Source organism: Mustela nigripes, chromosome 2 (genome assembly GCF_022355385.1).
Source record: "Mustela nigripes isolate SB6536 chromosome 2, MUSNIG.SB6536, whole genome shotgun sequence".
NCBI classification, from domain to species: Eukaryota; Metazoa; Chordata; class Mammalia; order Carnivora; family Mustelidae; genus Mustela; species Mustela nigripes.
In genome coordinates, this window is record NC_081558.1 from 26,896,998 (window position 1) to 26,915,723 (window position 18,726).

General features: G+C 48.4%; 1 protein-coding gene and 1 long non-coding RNA gene across 4 annotated transcripts in view; one reads left to right on the forward strand and one right to left on the reverse strand.

Annotated features, from left to right (window-relative positions):
• LOC132011458 (uncharacterized) overlaps positions 1–453 on the forward strand; it is a 44,784-nt gene extending 44,331 nt beyond the window's left edge. The window contains exon 2 of the long non-coding RNA XR_009402380.1: positions 1–453. This is a non-coding gene — a long non-coding RNA (uncharacterized LOC132011458).
• Positions 422–18,726, reverse strand: part of FAM3D (FAM3 metabolism regulating signaling molecule D) — a 27,688-nt gene continuing 9,383 nt past the window's right edge. For all 3 annotated transcript variants that reach the window (XM_059387856.1, XM_059387854.1, XM_059387855.1), the window contains exons 5-10: positions 18,000–18,117; positions 11,613–11,671; positions 8,908–8,958; positions 4,123–4,207; positions 3,314–3,440; positions 422–834 (exon numbers count right to left, since the gene is read on the reverse strand). In XM_059387856.1, coding sequence (XP_059243839.1) covers positions 745–834; positions 3,314–3,440; positions 4,123–4,207; positions 8,908–8,958; positions 11,613–11,671; positions 18,000–18,117 — 530 coding nt within the window. In that variant the 3' untranslated portion in view covers positions 422–744. The remainder of the gene's footprint in view (positions 835–3,313; positions 3,441–4,122; positions 4,208–8,907; positions 8,959–11,612; positions 11,672–17,999; positions 18,118–18,726) is intronic.

Genomic DNA, 18,726 nt, shown 5'->3' on the forward strand with positions numbered 1-18,726 from the left:
AATCACCTCCTGAATAAATCTCAGGGGCTACTCCTGGAGAACCACTCCAAGATGAAGGCGGCCATGGCCTCCTCCTTGAAGCTTACCTGACAGCCTGCCTCTTCCTCCCAGCTTTCCTCAGACGGTGCCTGCCTCCCCTTCTCTGGCTCTGGAGCCTCCAGCTCTCATCAAGCAGCAGGGGAAGACAGTATGCTCAGTGTCCTCTCCTTCGGTTCTCTCTGCTTCTGTGGGTCTTACCTCTCATGCCGGGAGCCGAGGAGTCATTCATTCACCCTTCCGCGTAATCCCTAGGAAATCAACCTGTCTTCCAGCAGCCTAACCTGGGACCCGAAGCTGTTGCTGACCTGTTCCCACTTGCGCCCGAGCCAACATGGCCTGGGTCAGTTTGATCCCATGGAAAGCTCAGAAAGTTCATTCAAAATCAGCAAAAATAAAATTTAATGGTGAGCCACAGGTGCAGCAGTCTGTCCTTCCTTGGGAGTGACCGCCGGCCATCTTGAGGGAAAGCACACCGTTCCTTCTTCCTGCAGAGGGGCTCTGGAAGGACTCCGGATGGCTGGCCACCTCGGCTGGGCCGCCGCAGCCCCTGGGAGAGCGCTGCTTCAGAAGAGGGGAGGTGTGCAGAGGGCACAGACCCCTGCCCCCCCGGGGGAACTTCCCATCGGCCACCTGGTTTCCTTCTTGCAGCCGCAGCTGGCGCTGACTCTAGGACAGCAAGAGGGCTTCTTCAGTCCTGCAGCTGCCCTAAGATACCTTCCGGGGAACACAGCCCTCCAGCTCCAGCAGCTCCGGCCAGCCCTCGTATTTGTTTGTGTCTGGGTTGTTCTTTAAGAACTAGAGAGAGAGAGAAGAGAAACGTGGACCATGGGGGAGGCTGTTCAAGATTCACACCTGAGTTATCACTGCGCTTTAAGACATCCTGCCTTCACTCACTTCACCCTGGTTTCAGCCCCAAGGGGAGGTGGTGAGGTCGGATAGGACCAGCCCACTTCACAGGTGGGGAAACTGGGGCACAGAGGGACGGCAACATGCCCAGGGTTTTACGGAGGAGGTCAGAGCTCAGTTCTTGCCGGTCGTGCCCTGGGGAGGGGGGGTAGCAAGCACTGGGGCAGGCATGCAGAGGGTTAGCTCCTCTGCCAAATTCTCCATCAGCCTCTCTAGGACACCCCCAAACCACCACAACAATGACAAAAGCACTTGCTCTATGCCAGGTGCAAAGTGCCTTATGTATTTATCCCTTACAAGAGCCTTAAGAAGGCCCATACCATGACCATTCCATTCTGCTGATGGGGAACCTGAGGCACAAAGGGCCAAAGGTACCCCAGGGGCAGAACCACTGTGTAATAGTAGTACTGATAATAAATATAGAGAGAATAAAATAAGTTAAGATTGTGTTTAAAGTGCCTACGCGTAGTTTTTGGAGGAAAAAAATGTAAATAGCAAATGTAAATGTAAATGTAAAAAAATGTAAATACAATTATTCCAGTGGAATAATTGTAGCTAACCCTCAGGGATAAAAGAAATTCTAGATGCTGCATCTCTGAAACCCAGAGCCCCATGTATGGGAACAAAGAACCTAATGTTTTCCATCACATCGTGGCCCCCACTGCCCTCTGGGTGATGGATCTATCCTCCACCCTCCCCGCCCCCACCCCGGCCTGTGTTCTTCACCCAGAGGCTATAACCAGAGGGCTCCCTCCTTGTCTCCTCCAGCATAAGCTACTTTGCATTATCATTTTTAAAAAGTAATTTCCAACGACCTGAGTTCATTCTCTTAGAAACTCACACAGACTAACCAGGCCAGCATCTTCCAGACAAGGCAGAAATCCCTTGCAGCTCATCATGGTTCCCCCACGCAAAGTCCGGAGTCTTAACGCAGTCCCTCCCCTGCCTCCCTCAGCCCCTCCCCTGCAGGCTGCTGTGCCTCTGCCTGGGCCTCCTCCCTGCCTTCTCCCTGTGCTCAGCCAGGGAGGCTGTGCTGAGAACATGGGGATGGGAACCTCCGTGGAGGCCGGCAGACCTGGATGAGAACTATGTCAGCATCAGGTCCAGACAAGCCGGCTAAAACCTCTGCTCTGCTCCGGACCCTCAACAGTGGCAGCGGCAGGGTGTACCTGCTTCATTGAGGAATTAAAGGCGGCGCTGCAGGTACCTTGCTCAGCGGAGCCTGCACAGAGTCAGTGCTGGCTGAATACTAGTGTTTCTCATGTCTCCAAACGCTCTTCTCTGCTTAAGCCCTCCATGGCTCCCCACTGCCTTCAGGATAGCGTCCAGTCTCCTCAATAGTCCTATGATGTGTCTGAAACATCGACTCTTAGCTGCCTGCCTTGGGATCTGTGCAGAGCTGAACATTCTCACCACCAGACTGCGGGCTACCTCAGGCCCTGGAAGATCAGGCTAGTTCTCCCACATTTGGGAATTGCTCTGATTGGGGATGCACAGATGGGGTCAGGGAGAGAAGGTGCAGCATTTCCCTGGAGGCTCCCACCCCTTTACGGACTCCCCTTTCCTCCCCTGAGCACCCCTGAGACTCCAGACTCTGCTTGGGGCCTGGGTGGTAGCTGTGGGGCCACAAGTCATGGACCACGCCTGACCCCTCCCGTGGACTCAGGCAGGTTCTCCTGTGTCCTCCTTTTTCAAAAGACATTATTCACTTATTTGACAGAGAGAGAGAGAAAGAGACAAGAGAGGAAACACAAGCAGGGGGAGTAGGAGAGGGAGAAGCAGGCTTCCCGCTGAGCAGGGAGCCCATTGTGGGGCTCGATCCCAGGACCCTGGCATCATGACCTGAGCCGAAGGCAGAGGCCCAAAGAGTGAGCCACCCAGGTGCTCCCTCTGTCCTCCTCTTGATGGAAATTTATCCTCTCTACAGGGAGCTTAGAAGGGGAGCGCTTCCCTGGTCTAAACCTCTCCCCTCTGGTGGGGAGGCCTGAGGCCTGGGGCAGGGGAGTAGAGAGACAGAAGGGGCTGGGCTTAGGTTTCCACTGGGACCAGAAGCCAGACGTCCTGCCCCCTGCTCTGCCCATCATGCAGGCTTCATCCCGACATTCCTTTCTCTTTTTCCCATTCCTCACTTCCCTCACCATTCTTTTCTCCTTTTCCTTCTCCTTTCTGGTACTTACCCATTTCCAGATGACCCAGCTCCTTGCAAAATGGTCAAGTCCACTTTCTGCGAGGGGATTAGCCAGTTGGGCCACCCTGACCTCTGAGGTCCCCACAGTGTCCTCCCCAGCCACCCCAGTCCTTGTCCATCCATCCTTGGCACCTTACCCCCACCTGCCTCACTGGGCTGAAGAGGCCACCAGGAACTCACCTGCTCAAAAGGGCTTTTATCCCTGAGGTCTCTGGCCCCTAAGAAGACCCAGCTATCTCTGAAGCCCAGCTGCTTTGCATAGGAACTGCCCAAGTTGGTGAGGAGCTTCCTGGTCTCATCATTCATTCTGCAGAGGACCAGAAAGGACAGTGACGTGGGGGGTGGGAGAAGAGACAGGTTCTCAAGCACTTGGCCTCCCCTCTGCCTGCTGGGTGCAGCCACTGTGCTGGGCAGAGCTGCATTCAGGGGGACTAGGGCTGAGTGGCTAGGAGTACGGTTTTGCATCTGTTTACAAATATACATGTTTATCTGGAAAATATGGACCATCACAGAGGAACTAAAAATTACAGTCTCACCCCACTTGACATAATCATTGTAACACTTTCATGTATATTTCCTTAATGTCTTTTTCCCCCATGCCCTGGCAGGGGTGGGGGTCATACCAATGCATTTATAATATGTTTTTTTTCCTGCTTAATACTAAATCGTGAGCATTGTTCCACATCCTTAAATTTTCTACTTCATCATTTTTGATGAAGGTCTTCTATGCACATACAATGTCATATCAACATGTGTCACAATTTTGGTAACTATTTGGTCTCTATTGGACACAGCCAGTGCATCCAATTTTCCAATGCTGTAACGGAGGCTGTGATGGGGAACACGTCTTTGTGCACTGGTCTGGTTATTTCCCTCGGAGAAGCTGCCAGAAGATAGAGCCAGAGGAGGAGTGGGGAAAAGGCACTTAGGACTTGGAAGCATTTGGGTCACTTCAACCCATAGCTGGCCAGGTGGAGGTTCCCACTTACTTGGTTCCTGGGTCATCATAGGAGGCCACTAGCACTAGTGTGCCCTCTGGGATTTCTTTAAGGAACTTTACCAGGAGCGTAATATCTGCAGGAGAAAGGAAAGTGGGGTGCTGGTCATTCTCATTCTCTGCTCCTGCCTGGAAGATCCACGAGTGGCCAGGGGCAGGGTGACACAGAGCTCCATCTGAAGCTCAGGGTCAGTGGGAGGGGACCTTGGGTGAAGCTCCCTGTAGCCCTTGTCCAGGGGAGAGCAAAGTGCCTGGACCAAGGGCAGCCTCATTCAGGTGATCAGGAGTGGACCCTGGAATTCAAAAATTCCACAGTGATCCTGACAAGCAGCCAGGTGTGAGAGGCACTGTTCTAAAGGCCGTTGGGGACCTGTACCTAAGGAATGGAGTGCAGTCATCTCTCAGGAACTCTGAGATTTCTGTATACCCCCTGTCACTTCCTTCTATGCTGGTTAAGAACCTAACTTGTCTGTGTTGAATTCAGAGGACAGGTAAGCTCACTGTACCACAGACAACTCAGGTCACTGAGACAGAACATCTGTGTGCACCAGTTCTCCAGCTTAGACCAAGGAGCAAGTCTCCTTTTGCATCTTTAATACCTCCCTGCACTTGCACAATCTCCACACTTACCAGAGAGCAGGCCTAGGTGCAGCACTTGGTGGGGAGGGGGGGAATGGCACCCAGCTTGCTTCAAGGACATGGATTTGTTTCCATTGTGTTTATTTTTATAGTCACCTTTCCTGCATAAAAACTGGTAACTTAGGGCACAGATAGATATATAAATATAAATGTAAATATATCTTTTAAGATCTATTTAGGTTAAAAGAAGTGAACTGGTTCAAAAGAAAATACTAGTAATTCAGATCGTACTCTGGATATGGTGGGATTTATGTGTGTGGGGGCTCTTGAACAGGAAGCCCATACATAAGGAAGTATAGGCAAGACTTGCCTAGTGGGAGAAGTAGGGGCTACATCTGTCACATGAGGATGATTCGTAGTCCCGCCCACAGCATTTTTGTAAACAGCAAATGTGATGATGACTCTGGGCATATAGAAAATGCACTATAATGGAATTGTAATTATCAGCAGAATCAGGAACATAATTTTGGGGGCCCAGTGCAAATCAAAATGTGGATCATTCTGTTAAAAAATTAAGAATTTCAAGGCGGTGAAGGCAGAGAGAGCTTCAGACCAAACCGAAGTTTGCTCTAAGCAAAGGACTGCACGGCTGCCCTACCCACAGGCCCATGCCCGTGAAGGTGAGCCAGTTCTAGTATTCCCCGGGGATCTCTTGGACTTAGGGGAAGAAACAAATTCTGAAAGCAAGGCCAGCTGCCAGCCAGCTCAGTAACACAGAGGCTTGTAGTCCATGACCACAGCGGCTCTGTTAGTGAAATGGCCCTTGATATCTCGAGACAAAAGAGGGAACTCTGAAAATTTGTTGGAGCCATTAGTTCCAGATATCAATATCTGTTATTATCTGGGATGGACAATAATGTTTAGGGAAAAAAAATCTTCTGTTAATTATCTTCTCACTTGAAGAAGTCATTGACTTCTTTTATCTCTTGTGGGAAGGGGCAACTTGTCTTCAAATGCTTCTGTTTCTGGGTTCCCATCAGCCATGGTTATCCTTATATCCACATTCATAATAGAGCAATATAAAATTTAGTTTCTTTTAAATCATTTTTTACCCTTTTTGACAAGCTATAGAATGGGAGAAGATATTTGCAAGTGTCTTATCAGATAAAGGGCTAGCATCCAGAATCTATAAAAAACTTATCAAACTCAACACCCAAAGAACACACAATCCAATCAAGAAATGGGCAGAAGATGCAAACAGACATTTCTGCAAAGAAGACATCCAAATGACCAAGAGACACATGAAAAAAATGCTCCACACCACTTGGCATAAGGGAAATGCAAATCAAAACCCCAGTGAGATACCACCTCACACCAGTCAGAATGGCTAAAATGAACAACTCAGGAACCAACAGGTGTCAGAAAGAACAGGAAAAAGGGGAATCCTCCTACACTGTTGGTGGGAATGCAAGCTGGTGCAGACACTCTAGAAAACAGTATGGAGGTTCCTCAAAAAGTTGAAAATAGAGCTACCCTACAACCCAGCAATTGCACTACTGGTATTTACCCCAAAGATACACAGATGTAGTGAAGCGGCATGTGCACCCCAATGTTCATAGCAGCAATGTCCACGTAGCCAAATTTTGGAAAAAGCCCAGATGTCCATTGATGAATAAAGATGATATGGTGTGTGTGTATGTGTGAGTGTACATATAACAGTGGAATATTACTCAGCCATCAAAAAATGAAATCTTAGGGCACCTAGGTGGCTCAGTGGGTTAAGCCTCCGCCTTCGGCTCAGGTCATGATCTCAGGGTTCTGGGAATAAGCCCCGCATAGGGCTCTCTGCTCATCAGGGAGCCTGCTTCCTCCCTGCTCTCTCAGCCTACTTATGATCCCTGTCTGTCAAATAAATAAATAAAATCTTAAGAAAAAAAAAAAAAGCAATCTTGCCATTTGCAATGATGTGAATGGAACTAGAGGGTATTCTTCTAACTAAAATAAGTCAGAGAACGACAACTATCATATGATCTCACTCATACGTGGAATATAAGAAACACAACGGAATCACAGGGGAAGGGAGGAAAAAATAAAATGATGAAATCAGAGAGGAAGACAAATCATAAGAGATCTTAACTGTAGGAAGCAAACTGAGCACTGCTGGAGGGCAGGTGGGTGGGGAAGATGGGTAACTGGGTGGTGGGCATTAGGGAGGGCCCACGGTGTAATGCGCACTGGGTGTTACGTAAGACCGATGAATCCCCGAACTCTACCTCTGAAACCAGTAACACACTAGATGTTAACTGAATTTAAATAAAAATAAATGATTTTTTACCCTTTTCATTCTGACAATGACCTTACTTCTGAGTCATGGGGATGGGGGGGGCAGGGAGGAGAGGGAGGGGAGGCAGCTGCCTGCACCCCGGGCCCCTCCCACTGATTGATGTCAGTTCCCACCCAATCTCCTTGATCCGTCTCCTGAAGGGACACTATGATTTACCTCTATTTTACGTATGACAAAATTGAAGTTCACAAGGGGTCACCTGCCTCAGTCTGAAGTCTTTGATTCCAGAGACTGGAGTTTTTCCATAAACCTGGCCCTGAGCCACCCCTGACCCACCATCTCCTCACCCATCTCCAAGCTCTGTCCTCCTCTTCCTCCCCTCCAGCCCCTGCCAGGCCCTGGCCATGCCTCGGTCCTACTCTGTAGCTTCTGCCGTATCGGGGCATGCCTGGAAGAAGCCTGCATGGGCCCTAAGGCAGGCTGTCAGCTAGCAGACAGGCCCCTCAGACCCTACCCATGAGCTGGGACTCAGACGGGGGTGACCCTCAGGGGACCCAGGGGACCAGGGGTCAGGGCGCCAACTGCTGTCTCCATGTGCGGTGCATCGGATAGCCTTCCTAATATTCCCCACTGTGACTGCTGGGCACCGGATTCCCACGGCCCACCTTTCAGCCCCTCCTTTGTTTGCAAAGCCAAGAGGGCTTCTTGCTTTCTTGCTGCCTGGCTTTGTCCCCTCTTGGGCTCGTGTGTGTAGGTGGGTACAGGAAGGTAGTGATGCCTGAGCCCAGAGCCGGCCTTGAGCTCCCAGGTACAGGGGAGGGAGACCGAGCCAAACTGAACTCTGAGAAGGGGACTGGGCTCAGTTCAGCTGTCCTGATGGAAACCCATCACTGTTGAACCAAGACGTCTGCTGCCTATGAGGGGCCGCCCTGCTGCTGCCTCATTCCTTGTCGAGAATCTGGGGTCAGAGGGAGGGGGGTGGGCTGCCAGCTGGGCAGTGGGTGGCCTATTGGGTTTGGGATGGATTCCACGGTGCTTTAGAAGATGTGAGGATTGTTGGGTGAGACTCCTGCCCCCAGCACAGCTTCACCAGGCAGCCTGGGGGTGGGGTGAGGAAGGTGCTGGAGGGAACAGCCAGCCCAGGGAGGTCAGAGTCCTGTCCGCAGGCTGTGCTAAGGGCCGCAAGGACAGTAGAGTGGTCACCTGTCCAGAGAGCTCAAAAAGCACGCCTGTGCAGACAGAGAAGAAAAGATGTCTGCAGCAACATGCAGAGAGCTTGGAGCCTCTCAGTGATCCTTTCCAGGCCTTGGGAGGACTTGTTCTGTCCTTGGGCCCAAGAGAGACCCCTGTGGCCTTAAAAAAAAAAACCTTTACCTAGCAGAGCAAACTTGGCTGTGTGTCCTTGTCCTTAGCACTTGAGGGCACACCTGCTTGGCCTCTAACTGCCAACACCAGTGTTTCTTTGCCTCAAGGTCCTCTCTGACCTCCAGATCTTCCTCTATGCCCTGGTGCAGGCCAGAAATGTGGAAAGTGCCAATGAATTAGTGGAATTAGAGCCCCAGCTCCCGTGCCCCTCTGAGATTTCTCTGAGGCATGTACTTGACACTGGCTCTCCAGTTCCAACTGCCTGCAGCGTTCAGCCTGGTAACACACTGTTCTCGTGGTCTCCCCCTTCTCTATCACTTCCTGCTGGCATTTCCTGAGATTACCTCCTCCCAAATGAACTACTGCACTTGACTCCTGGTCTTGGAATCTGCACCCAGAAGAGCCCAACTAAGACAGCCGGAAGAAGTTTCAAAGACAGCAGGATGGTCCTCCACCCCTACCATGCTTCCTCTCTGGTTGTCTCCTCGGGGGAAGAGAGCCGAGGAGCTCAGCCCACCCTGAGACCTCAGTGCCAATAGAGGTGCTTACCTCCAGAGTACATGTCGAAACATTTCTGTGTCAGCACCACTCCTGTGGTTCCTGCAGATGAGGGAGCAAAACTGTGATTTCCTGAAATAGATCATCCTGCCTATCGTTTTGCAGAAAATGGCTACTCTTTAGTCTAAGATCTAAAAATGGAATAATAATGGAGTCAAGTCAGCTCCTACGGAAAGCATGCAGGACTCAGTAGGGGCCCAGAACTTCTGGGCTGATCTGAAAGGTACAAGGACATGATGGTGAAGGATCTCTGGAATTGAACAGTATCCAACCCCTTTGGGGCTGTGTTCTGCCTTGCCACTTCCTAACGCACCTCTTAGTATTTGGGCGTCAACTGCTGCATCTGAACAATGGGTTATGGAATTCTTCCTAAATAGGACATCTGAATCCTCTGGTTCATAAGGGCAAAGGGTTTTGCAGTGGGCTGAATGTAGTCAAAGTTCAGAGTTCGGTCATCTGAATTGCTTTTGTGTATTTTGTGAAAGGAGTCCTACAGGGAACCCGGTGTTTAGGGGGAGCTGCAGTTCTCAATTTCTGCCACTAGATGGGGGTGTTGCAGAGGGGATGGCAGCTCTACAGTTCCACCACGGGACCCTTCCCCCCAGGCCAGTTTGTGATTCCCTGAAGGGGGTGGGGACAGGAGCCTGGGTAGTGGAGGCTCTCCTGCTGGGTCGGTGGAGGGTTTACATTACAGCCCTTCCTGGATTCTCAAAGCCACCACTGTACGGTCTTTGGAAGGGAATGTTGATATACACATGAAACTGATCATGTGCATTTTTCTAGAATTAGGGGGATGAGGTATAGTTTAAACAGTTTCTTAAAAGAATCTCTGCCCCCTAAAAGACTGAGAACCACCAATCTTCAGCAATCCTTGTTGGCTTATTATACAGATGAGAACCTAAGGCCCTGAGAGTGATCACTGGCCGTATCCACAGCTAGCAGGCACTTCCAGGAGGTTTTTAGTCTAGGGAAGTTAGTTCAGCTGAGCAATTTGACCTGAGTCCTTCAGATCCAGGTTCATATCTAGAGGATTCTATCAGCTGTGTAACCTTGGGCAAATTGCCCAACCTCTCTGAGCCTCCATTTTCTTACCTAGAACATAGGCATACAACTCCACTGTGGCATGGGGAGGAGGTTGAATGAAACAGCTCACAGCAAAGGCTCAGTAAGCGTCAGCTCTTGGTGCTACTGGTGCTTGTTTTTGTCTTGGCGCTTAATAAGGGGAAGAGCAGGAGGCCCTAGTCTGAGCCTGTCTCATGGGAGACTATTCGAAGAGTGTCCTACTAAGAAGTATGGGCTTGAAGCCAAGGACAATAGGGAGCCCCAGATAGGCTTGGAGCAGGGCGTGCCTTCTGACCTCCTGCTTTGGGTAAGGCTCCATTTTTGCCCTAGACTTTGACCTTTCTCCCGACTCAGCAGGATTCTTGGCAGAAGGGAGATGGCTCCTGTAGGAGCAACCAATCCAAACCCTGTCACTTCCGAAGTGTGTTCACACGGTCATGCCACACACAGTCTTGACCTCCTCCTTTCTGAGCGTCTGCTGTGCCCTTTGTCCCAGGAAGTGGCTCTTAGATTCAGGGACTCGGCCTTTGCTCTCCGTCTCATCTGTGCCTCTCCAAGGGCAGAGCCTGTGGTCCTTACTCTGTCCCTGTAAACCCACCCCTCCCGAAATGTGTCCCTGTTTCAGGCTTGGCCTGCCAATGCTCCCTGCGAGAGATGCTGTGGGCCTCCCCCCACATCTCCCTGCCTCCAACCTCCCTATTCCAAGCTGGACGGAAGTTTCTGGAATGCAGGGCTGGGCCCTCATGCCCTGCTCCAAGCCTATCCGAGGCTCCCTTTTGTCCTCTGCTTTAAGCCTACACTTCTTAGCAGGACACTTGGCCCCTCCCTGTCATCCTGCCTGCCCCCTGCCCCAGCTGTACCGGTCATCCCTCCTTTTCTGATGTGTCCAGATAGACCTCATGTGGCCCCCATTCCCTCTACCCACTCTTTCCTTCTCTGCTCCCTGCACAGTGCTGCCCCAGCCTTGAAGGAGTCTCCCCTACATTTTTCTGGCCAACCCATACTATTCCTTTTGGCCTCAGCTGACCAGCACTTCCCTCTGAAAGCCTCCCCTGATGACCCCCAACCCCACTCTGTGTCCCAGTTCTCAGGGCTCTGCTTCCTTCTCCTTCACAGATGCTCACCCCACTGGATTGGTGGTCAACTTCAGGGGCACCCCAGGGAGTGTGAGGCCAGGGCCAGTCCTTGTTCATGGCTAACAGCCCCCCCTCCCGCCCCCGCCGCCCCCTGGTGCACTGTACAGGGCCTGGCCCACAGTACCTGCTGTCAATACTGTTGAATGAGTGAATGAAGGTATGTAATCAGTTCATCACATCACACTGTTAGGGGTTGTCCCCCATGGTTTCACTTGTGTTGGTTTAGGCTGCATGGCCTTGAGGGTGGGGTCATGCTTCACAGGAGAAGCATATCCTCCTTGGATAGCTGCACATGGCAGAAGCCTGGTCAGGATTCTGGTGGGTAGGACCGGGTCTTTTAGACCCCCTGCCCCACAAGCTTCCCCAGGACGGCCCCAGGCATGTGGTAGGAGCTGAGCTGCTGTTGGTTGAATGAATGTTAACTATCTCCCCATACCTCATGGCCCTCAGTACTAAGAGCATGGTGGGGACTGTCTGGGGGGTGGATCTGCAGCTCACCATTCACCAGGGCAAAGTTCAGGCCTCTGCCCACGTTGTTTTTCACAGGACTCATGATCCTGAATAAGAAGAAGAAAAACAAAATACAACAGTTGGTCCCTAGTGTGGAACGAACACTCTGCTTTTGTGACTCTGGAACTCTGAGGGGGCCCACACGGCACAATGCAGAAGCATTAGGAAACACAGAATAATTTGGGCCATCTGTTTTCTCCTGGAAACGAGCGGTGGGCTGGATTCTCTGAGGAATACTCATGGCATGTTTGGACGAGAACAGTCTGCTTGGAAAAGAGAGAAGGTCCCTGCCTGGGGCTCTGAGGTGTTGGAGGTGGGACCAGCCCACCTCCCCCAAGCAGTGAGGCCTGGTTGCTGGGAAGAAGGCAGAACCCAGAGTGCTGATGCCATCCTGCAGAGGCAGAGATTTTTATATGGAGACCAGCTGTATTCTTGCCTGCCCAGCATCCACAGCCCGATCTTCTGGTATTTCTTGGGAAAACTATCTTTCTCTACTCTCAGATTAGGCAGTTCTCAGAGCTGACCTCAGTCTTCCAGGACCAGATGAGTAGAACACCCTGTGTCCCTGCCCACAGTAACTGAGCCATGTATGGTCATGTGACCCAGGCCAGCCAATGAAATCCAATTTTGGGACTTTTATAGGGATAGTTTGGATGGGAAAGTTCTCTTCCCAGTGGGGTGCCAGCCTGGGCTGCTCTGTCAACCAGCTAGTGGCCTCCCTCCTTCACAGGAACCAACCCATTTTTCATGTTGAGAAAACAGAATCTGACAGAAGAGAACAGAGCTAAAGATGGTGTGAGAGGGACCCCTGATGACATGGTTTAAACCCCCTGTATCCAGCTGGTCCTGAAGCCTGTTATCTCTGCATTTTGTGTATGGGAATCACTAAGTTCCTTCTTTTGCTCGAATTGGAGTTAGGTTCAAAATCCCTGTTTTTTAAAAAAGATTTCACTTATTTATTTGAGAGAGAGAGAGAAAGAGAGAAAAAGAGAGGGAAAGAGACAGAGAACAAGTGGGAGGAGGCACAGAGAGAAAAGCAGACTCTCTGCAGAGCAGGGAGCCGGATGTGGTACCTGATCCCAGCAAGGCTGTCATACAGAATAGAAGGAGAGATAAACAGTTTTTAGGACAGACAGAAACTAAAAGAATTTGTGACCACTGAACCAGCCCTACAGGAAATACAAAAGGGGATCCTTTAAGCAAAGAAAGAACCCAAAAGTAGCAGACCAGAAAGCAACAGAGACAATATACAGAAACAGTGACTTTACAGGTAATAATATAATGGCACAAAATTCTTATCTTACAATAGTTACTCTGAATGTAAATGGGCTAACTGCCCCAATCAAAAGACAAAGAGTATCAGATCAGTTAAAAAAGCATGATCCATTGATATGCTGTCTACAAGACTCATTTTAGACCCAAAGATACCTGCAGGTTGAAAGTGAGTGGGTGGAGAACCATTTATCATGCTAATGAACCTCAAAAGAAAGCTGGGTTGGCAATCCTTTTATCAGACCAATTAGATTTTAAACCAAAGACTATAAAAAGAGATGAGGAAGGACACTCTACAATAATTAAAGGGCCTAGCCAACAAGAATTAACAACTGTTAATATTTATGCCCCTAACATGGGAGCAGTCAATTATATGAACCAATTAATAACAGAATTAAAGAAACATATCGATAATATATTAATAGTAGGGGACTTTAATATCCCTCTCACTGAAATGGAGAGTTCATCTAAGCAGAAGATCAACAAGGAAACAAGGGCTTTAAATGACACACTGGACCAGATGCACTTCACAGATACATTCAAACATTCCATCCTAAAGCAACTGAATATACATTCTTCTCTAGTGCACATGGAACATTCTCCAGAATAGATCATATCCTGAGTGACAAACCTGGTCTCAACTGGTACCAAAAGACTGGGATTATTCCCTGCATATTTTCAGACCACAATGCTCTGAAGCTAGAACTCAATCACAAGAGGAAATGTGGAAGGAACACAGATACATGGAGGTTAAAAGAGCATCTTAGCAAAGAATGAATGGGTCAACCAGGAAATTAAAAATTCAAAAAATCCATGGAAAGGAATGAAAATGAAAACACAACTGTTCAAAGCTGTTGGGATGCAGCAAAGGCGGTCCTAAGAGGGACGTATACAGCAATACAAACCTTTCTCAAGAAACAAGAAAAGTCTCAAATACACAACCTAACCTAACACCGAAAAGAGCTGGAGAAAGAACAGCAAGGAAAGCCTAAACCCAGCAGCAGGAGAGAATAAAAATTAGAGCAGAAATCAATGAAATAGAAACCAAAAGAACAGTGGAGCCAATCAACAAAATTAGGAGCTGGTTCTCTGAAAGAATTAATAAGGTCTATAAACCCCTGGCCAGACTTATCAAAAAGGAAAGAGAAAGGACCCAAATAAATAAAATCATGAATGAAAGAGGAGAGATCACAACCAACACGGAAGAAATACAAACAATTACAGGACATATGAGCAACTATACGCTAGCAAATTAGACAATCTGGAAGAAACAGATGCATTCTAGAAATGTATAAACTACTGAAACTGAACCAGGAAGAAAAAACCTGAACAGATCCATAACCAGCAAGGAAATTGAAGTAATAATTAAAAATATCCCAAAAGACAAGAGTCCAGGGCTGGAGGTCTTTCCAGGTAACAAATGTTTACCAAACATTTAAAGAAGAACTAATACCTATTCTTTTGAAGCTGTTTCAAAAAACAGAAATGGAAGGAAAACTTCCATACTCATTCTAGGCCAGCATTACCTTGATACCCAAACCAGACAAAGACCCCATCAAAAGGAAAATTACAGACCAACATCCTTAATGGACATGGATAGAAAAATTCTCATCAAGATACTAGCCAATAGGGCGCCTGGGTGGCTCAGTGGATTAAGCCGCTGCATTCGGCTCGGGTCATGATCTCAGGGTCCTGGGATTGAACCCCACATCAGGCGCTCTGCTCAGCGGGGAGCCTGCTTCCTCCTCTCTCTCTCTGCCTGCCTCTCTGCCTACTTGTGATTTCTCTCTGTCAAATAAATAAATAAAATCTTAAAAAAAAAAAAGATACTGGCCAATAGGATCCAATAGTACTTTAAAAGGATTATTCACTTATGGACATTGAGGAGGGTATGTGCTATGTTGAGTGCTGGGAAGTGTGTAAGCCTGACAATTCACAGACCTGGACCCCTGGGACTAATAATACATTATATGTTAATTTAAAAAAAAGGATTATTCACCGTGACAAGGTGGGATTTATTCCTTGCTGTAAGGGTGGTTCAACACCCATAAATCAATCAATGTGATACACCACATGAATACAAGAAAGGACAAGACCCATATGACTCTCTCAATTGATGCAGAAAAAGCAACTGACAAAAGTACAGCATCCTTTCTTGATTAAAACTCTTCACAGTGTAGGGATAGGGGTACACACCTAAATATCATAAAAGCCATCTATGAAAAACCCACAGCAAGTATCCTTCTCAGTGGGGAAAAACTGAGAGCATTTCACCAAGGTCAGGAACACGGCAGGGATGTCCACTATCACCACTGTTGTTCAACATAGTACCAGAAGTCCTAGCCTCAGCAATCAGACAACACAAAGAAATAAAAAGCATCCAAATCGGCAAAGAAGCCAAACTCTCACTCTTTGCAGAAGACATTATACTCTATATGGAAAGCCCAAAAGACTCCACCCCAAAACTGCCAGAGCTCATACAGGAATCCAGTAAAGTGGTAGGCTATAAAATCAATGCACAGCAATCAGTTGCATTTCTATGCACTAAAAATGAGACAGAAGAAAGAATTACAATTGCACCCAAAATTGTAAAATACCTAGGAATAAACCTAATGAAGGCAAAGGATCTGTACTCTAAAAACTACAGAACACTCATGAAGGAAATAGAGGAAGACACAAAGAAATGGAAAAACATTCCATACGCATGGGTTGGAACAATATTGGTAAAATGTCTATGCTACCTAGAACTATCTATACATTTAATGGAATCCCTATCAAAATACTATCAACATTTTTCAGAGCTGGAAAAAAATAATCCTAGAATTTTTATGGAACCAGAGAAGACCCCCAATAGCCAAAGGAATTTTGAAAAAGAAAACCAAAGTCAGTGGTATCACAGTTCCCAGACGTCAAGCATTATTACAAAGCTGTCACCATCAAGACAGTATGGTACTGGCACAAAAACAGACACCCAGATCAATGGATCAGAATAGAGAGCCCAGAAACAGACCCTCAACTCTGTGGTCAACTACTCTTGACAGAGCAGAAAAGAATGTCCAATGGGAAAAAGACAGTCTCTTCAACAAATGATGTTAGGAAAGCTGAACGGCCACATGCAAAAGAATGAAACTGGACCATTTTCTTACATCGTACACAAAAATAAACTCAAAATGGATAAAACACCTAAATGTGAGACAGGGATCCATTAAAGTCTGAGGGGAGAGAAAAGGCAGCAGCCTCTTTGTTGGCCACAGCAACTTCTTTCTAGACACATCTCCAAAGGCGAGGGAAACAAGAGCAAAATGAACTATTGGGACTTCATCAAAATAAAAAGCTTTTGCACAGCAAAGGAAATAGTTGACAATACCGAAGGCAACCTACAGAATGGAAGAAGGTATTTTCAGATGTCTTATCAGATAAAGGGCTAGTATCCAAAATCCATAAAGAAGTTATCAAACTCAACACCTGAAGAACACATAATCCAATCAAGAAATGGGAAGAAGACATCAAGAACTGTTTTCCCAAAGAAGACATACAAATGGCCAATAGACACATGAAAAAACACTTAGCATCACTGGGCATCAGGGAAATCCAAATCAATACCATAATGAGGTACCACCTCACACCAGTCAGAATGGCAAAAATTCACAACTCCAGAAACAACAGGTGTTGGCGAGCATGTGGAGAAAGGGGAACCCTCTTACACTGTTGGCAGGAATGAAAGCTGAGGTAGCCATTCTGGAAAACAGCACAGAGGTTCCTCAAAAAGTTAAGAATAGAGCTACCTATGACCCAGCAACTTCATTACTAGGTATTTACTCAAAGGATACAAACAGTGATTCAAAGGGACACGAATGTTTACAGCAGCAATGTCTACAATAGCCAAACCATGGAAAGAGCCCAGATGTCCACTGACAGATGAATGGACAAAGAAGATGTGGTATAGGGGCACCTGGGTGGCTCAGTGGGTTAAAGCCTCTGCCTTCGGCTCAGGTCATGATCCCGGGGTCCTGGGATTGAGCCCCGCATCGGGCTCTCTGTTCAGCAGGGAGCCTGCTCCCCCCCACCTTTGCCTGCCTCTCTGCCTACTTGTGATCTGTCAAAAAAAAAAAAAAAAAAAGAGTATGTGGTGTATACATACAATGGAATATTACTTAGCCATTAAAAAGAATGAAATCTTGCCATTTGCGATGCTGTGGATGGAACTAGAGGGTATTATGCTAAGCGAAATAAGTCAAAGACAAATACCGTATGATTTCTCTCATATGTGGAATTTAAGAAAACAGATGAACATGGGGAAGGGAAGGAAAAATAAAATAAGATGAAAATAGAGAGGGAGGCAAGCCTAAGAGACTCTTAATCATAGGAAACCAACTGAGGGTTGCTGGAGGGGAGCTGGGTGGGAGGATGGGGTAACTGGGTGATGGCATGAAGGAGGGCACGTGGTGTAAGAAGCACTGGGTGTTCCATGCTACTGATCAATCACTAAATTCTACCTAAAAAACTAATAATACAGTATATGTCAAATTAAATTAAAGAAAAACAAATACGTAAATACATACACCACCAGTCCCTGGCCCCTTTGGTAGGATAAACTTAGTGCCCCAGAGCCTTTATCATCTGGCTTGGATAATGGGTACATAGTCTTTGTCCTGCTCCTGGGTGGAAGCCCCCGCACCTGCTGCATCTGAACTTTGAGGCCTGGATCTTGTTTCTGAGCTCTTCCAGAGGCATTCGCCCCTTTAGAGGAAGCCCAGGACCTTGACTATCAGGTAGACAAGCTCAAGAGTTCAAATCCAGACTCTGTCACGGGTCAGGTGGGTAATGGTGTCTGAACCTCCATTTCCTCATCTTTGCAAAGGGGTTCATTGCAACCCCACCCCCTACCCCCCAGGGAGGGTTGGGGGATTGAATGAGAGGAAGCCGGGCAGCATTTAGCTGGCGGATGGGAAAGCTGTCCGGATTACTGTTATTCGTGCGTGACTCATGCCCCCAGAGGAAAAGCAAGCCAGTGGAAGGTGTGGGCCCGTCTCAGCGCCCGCCCTTGCAGCCTTCGAATTGGCGAATGAACCCGCGAGAAGAAAGGGAACGCGAGAAACTTACACACGGTTTTCAAAGCACATGGTGGGACCCACGACGTTAGCGGCTCCGCTGCTGATTTTAAAGGCAAAGAAGTTGTCCGGGCAGGGCTTGCTGAGGCCGCACTTGGTCCTCACGACCTCTGTGGAGGGAACAGACCAACCTTGGTGGTCGCAGCGTGGCAAGGGGCTCGGGAGGAGGCAGGGGAGCGGCCCCGGGGAGCAGGCTCCGGACCCTGCGAGAAGCCTCCCCTCCAAGGCGCCTTCCCGACCGACTGCCCAAGGCCGGGAGATTTGCCCCTTCACGCATGCGCAGGGCGCCTCCAGCGCTCCCCGGCGAAGACGCGGGGCACCTGTGTGTCTGACCACCCTCGAGTTTATTTTCAGGGCTTCCAGGACAGCTCTAGTTCCAGCTCAGCGCCTGGCTCTGATGCAGACTCGCGTCCCCTCCTGATGGCCCTCCCAGGGCCAGCCCCTGAGGCCAGAGAGAAGCGGGAAATATATCTGGGACCCCCACACCCAGCTGGGCCCTCCACAGACTCTTTGTGAGCGGGGATCTCCGTCACCTGTGTTTTTGGCCCGGCAGGCTCTCATTTATACTAATTCCTGCTGTTGCTGTTTTTTTTTCTTGTTTTTTTTTTTTTTTTTTTTTTTTTTTTTTTACCTCCCCCTAACTCTTTTTTGATTTGTTTTTGGGGGGTGGTGAAAACGTTATAATAGAAAATTCATCCCGCGCGAGGTAGCCGGGCGCG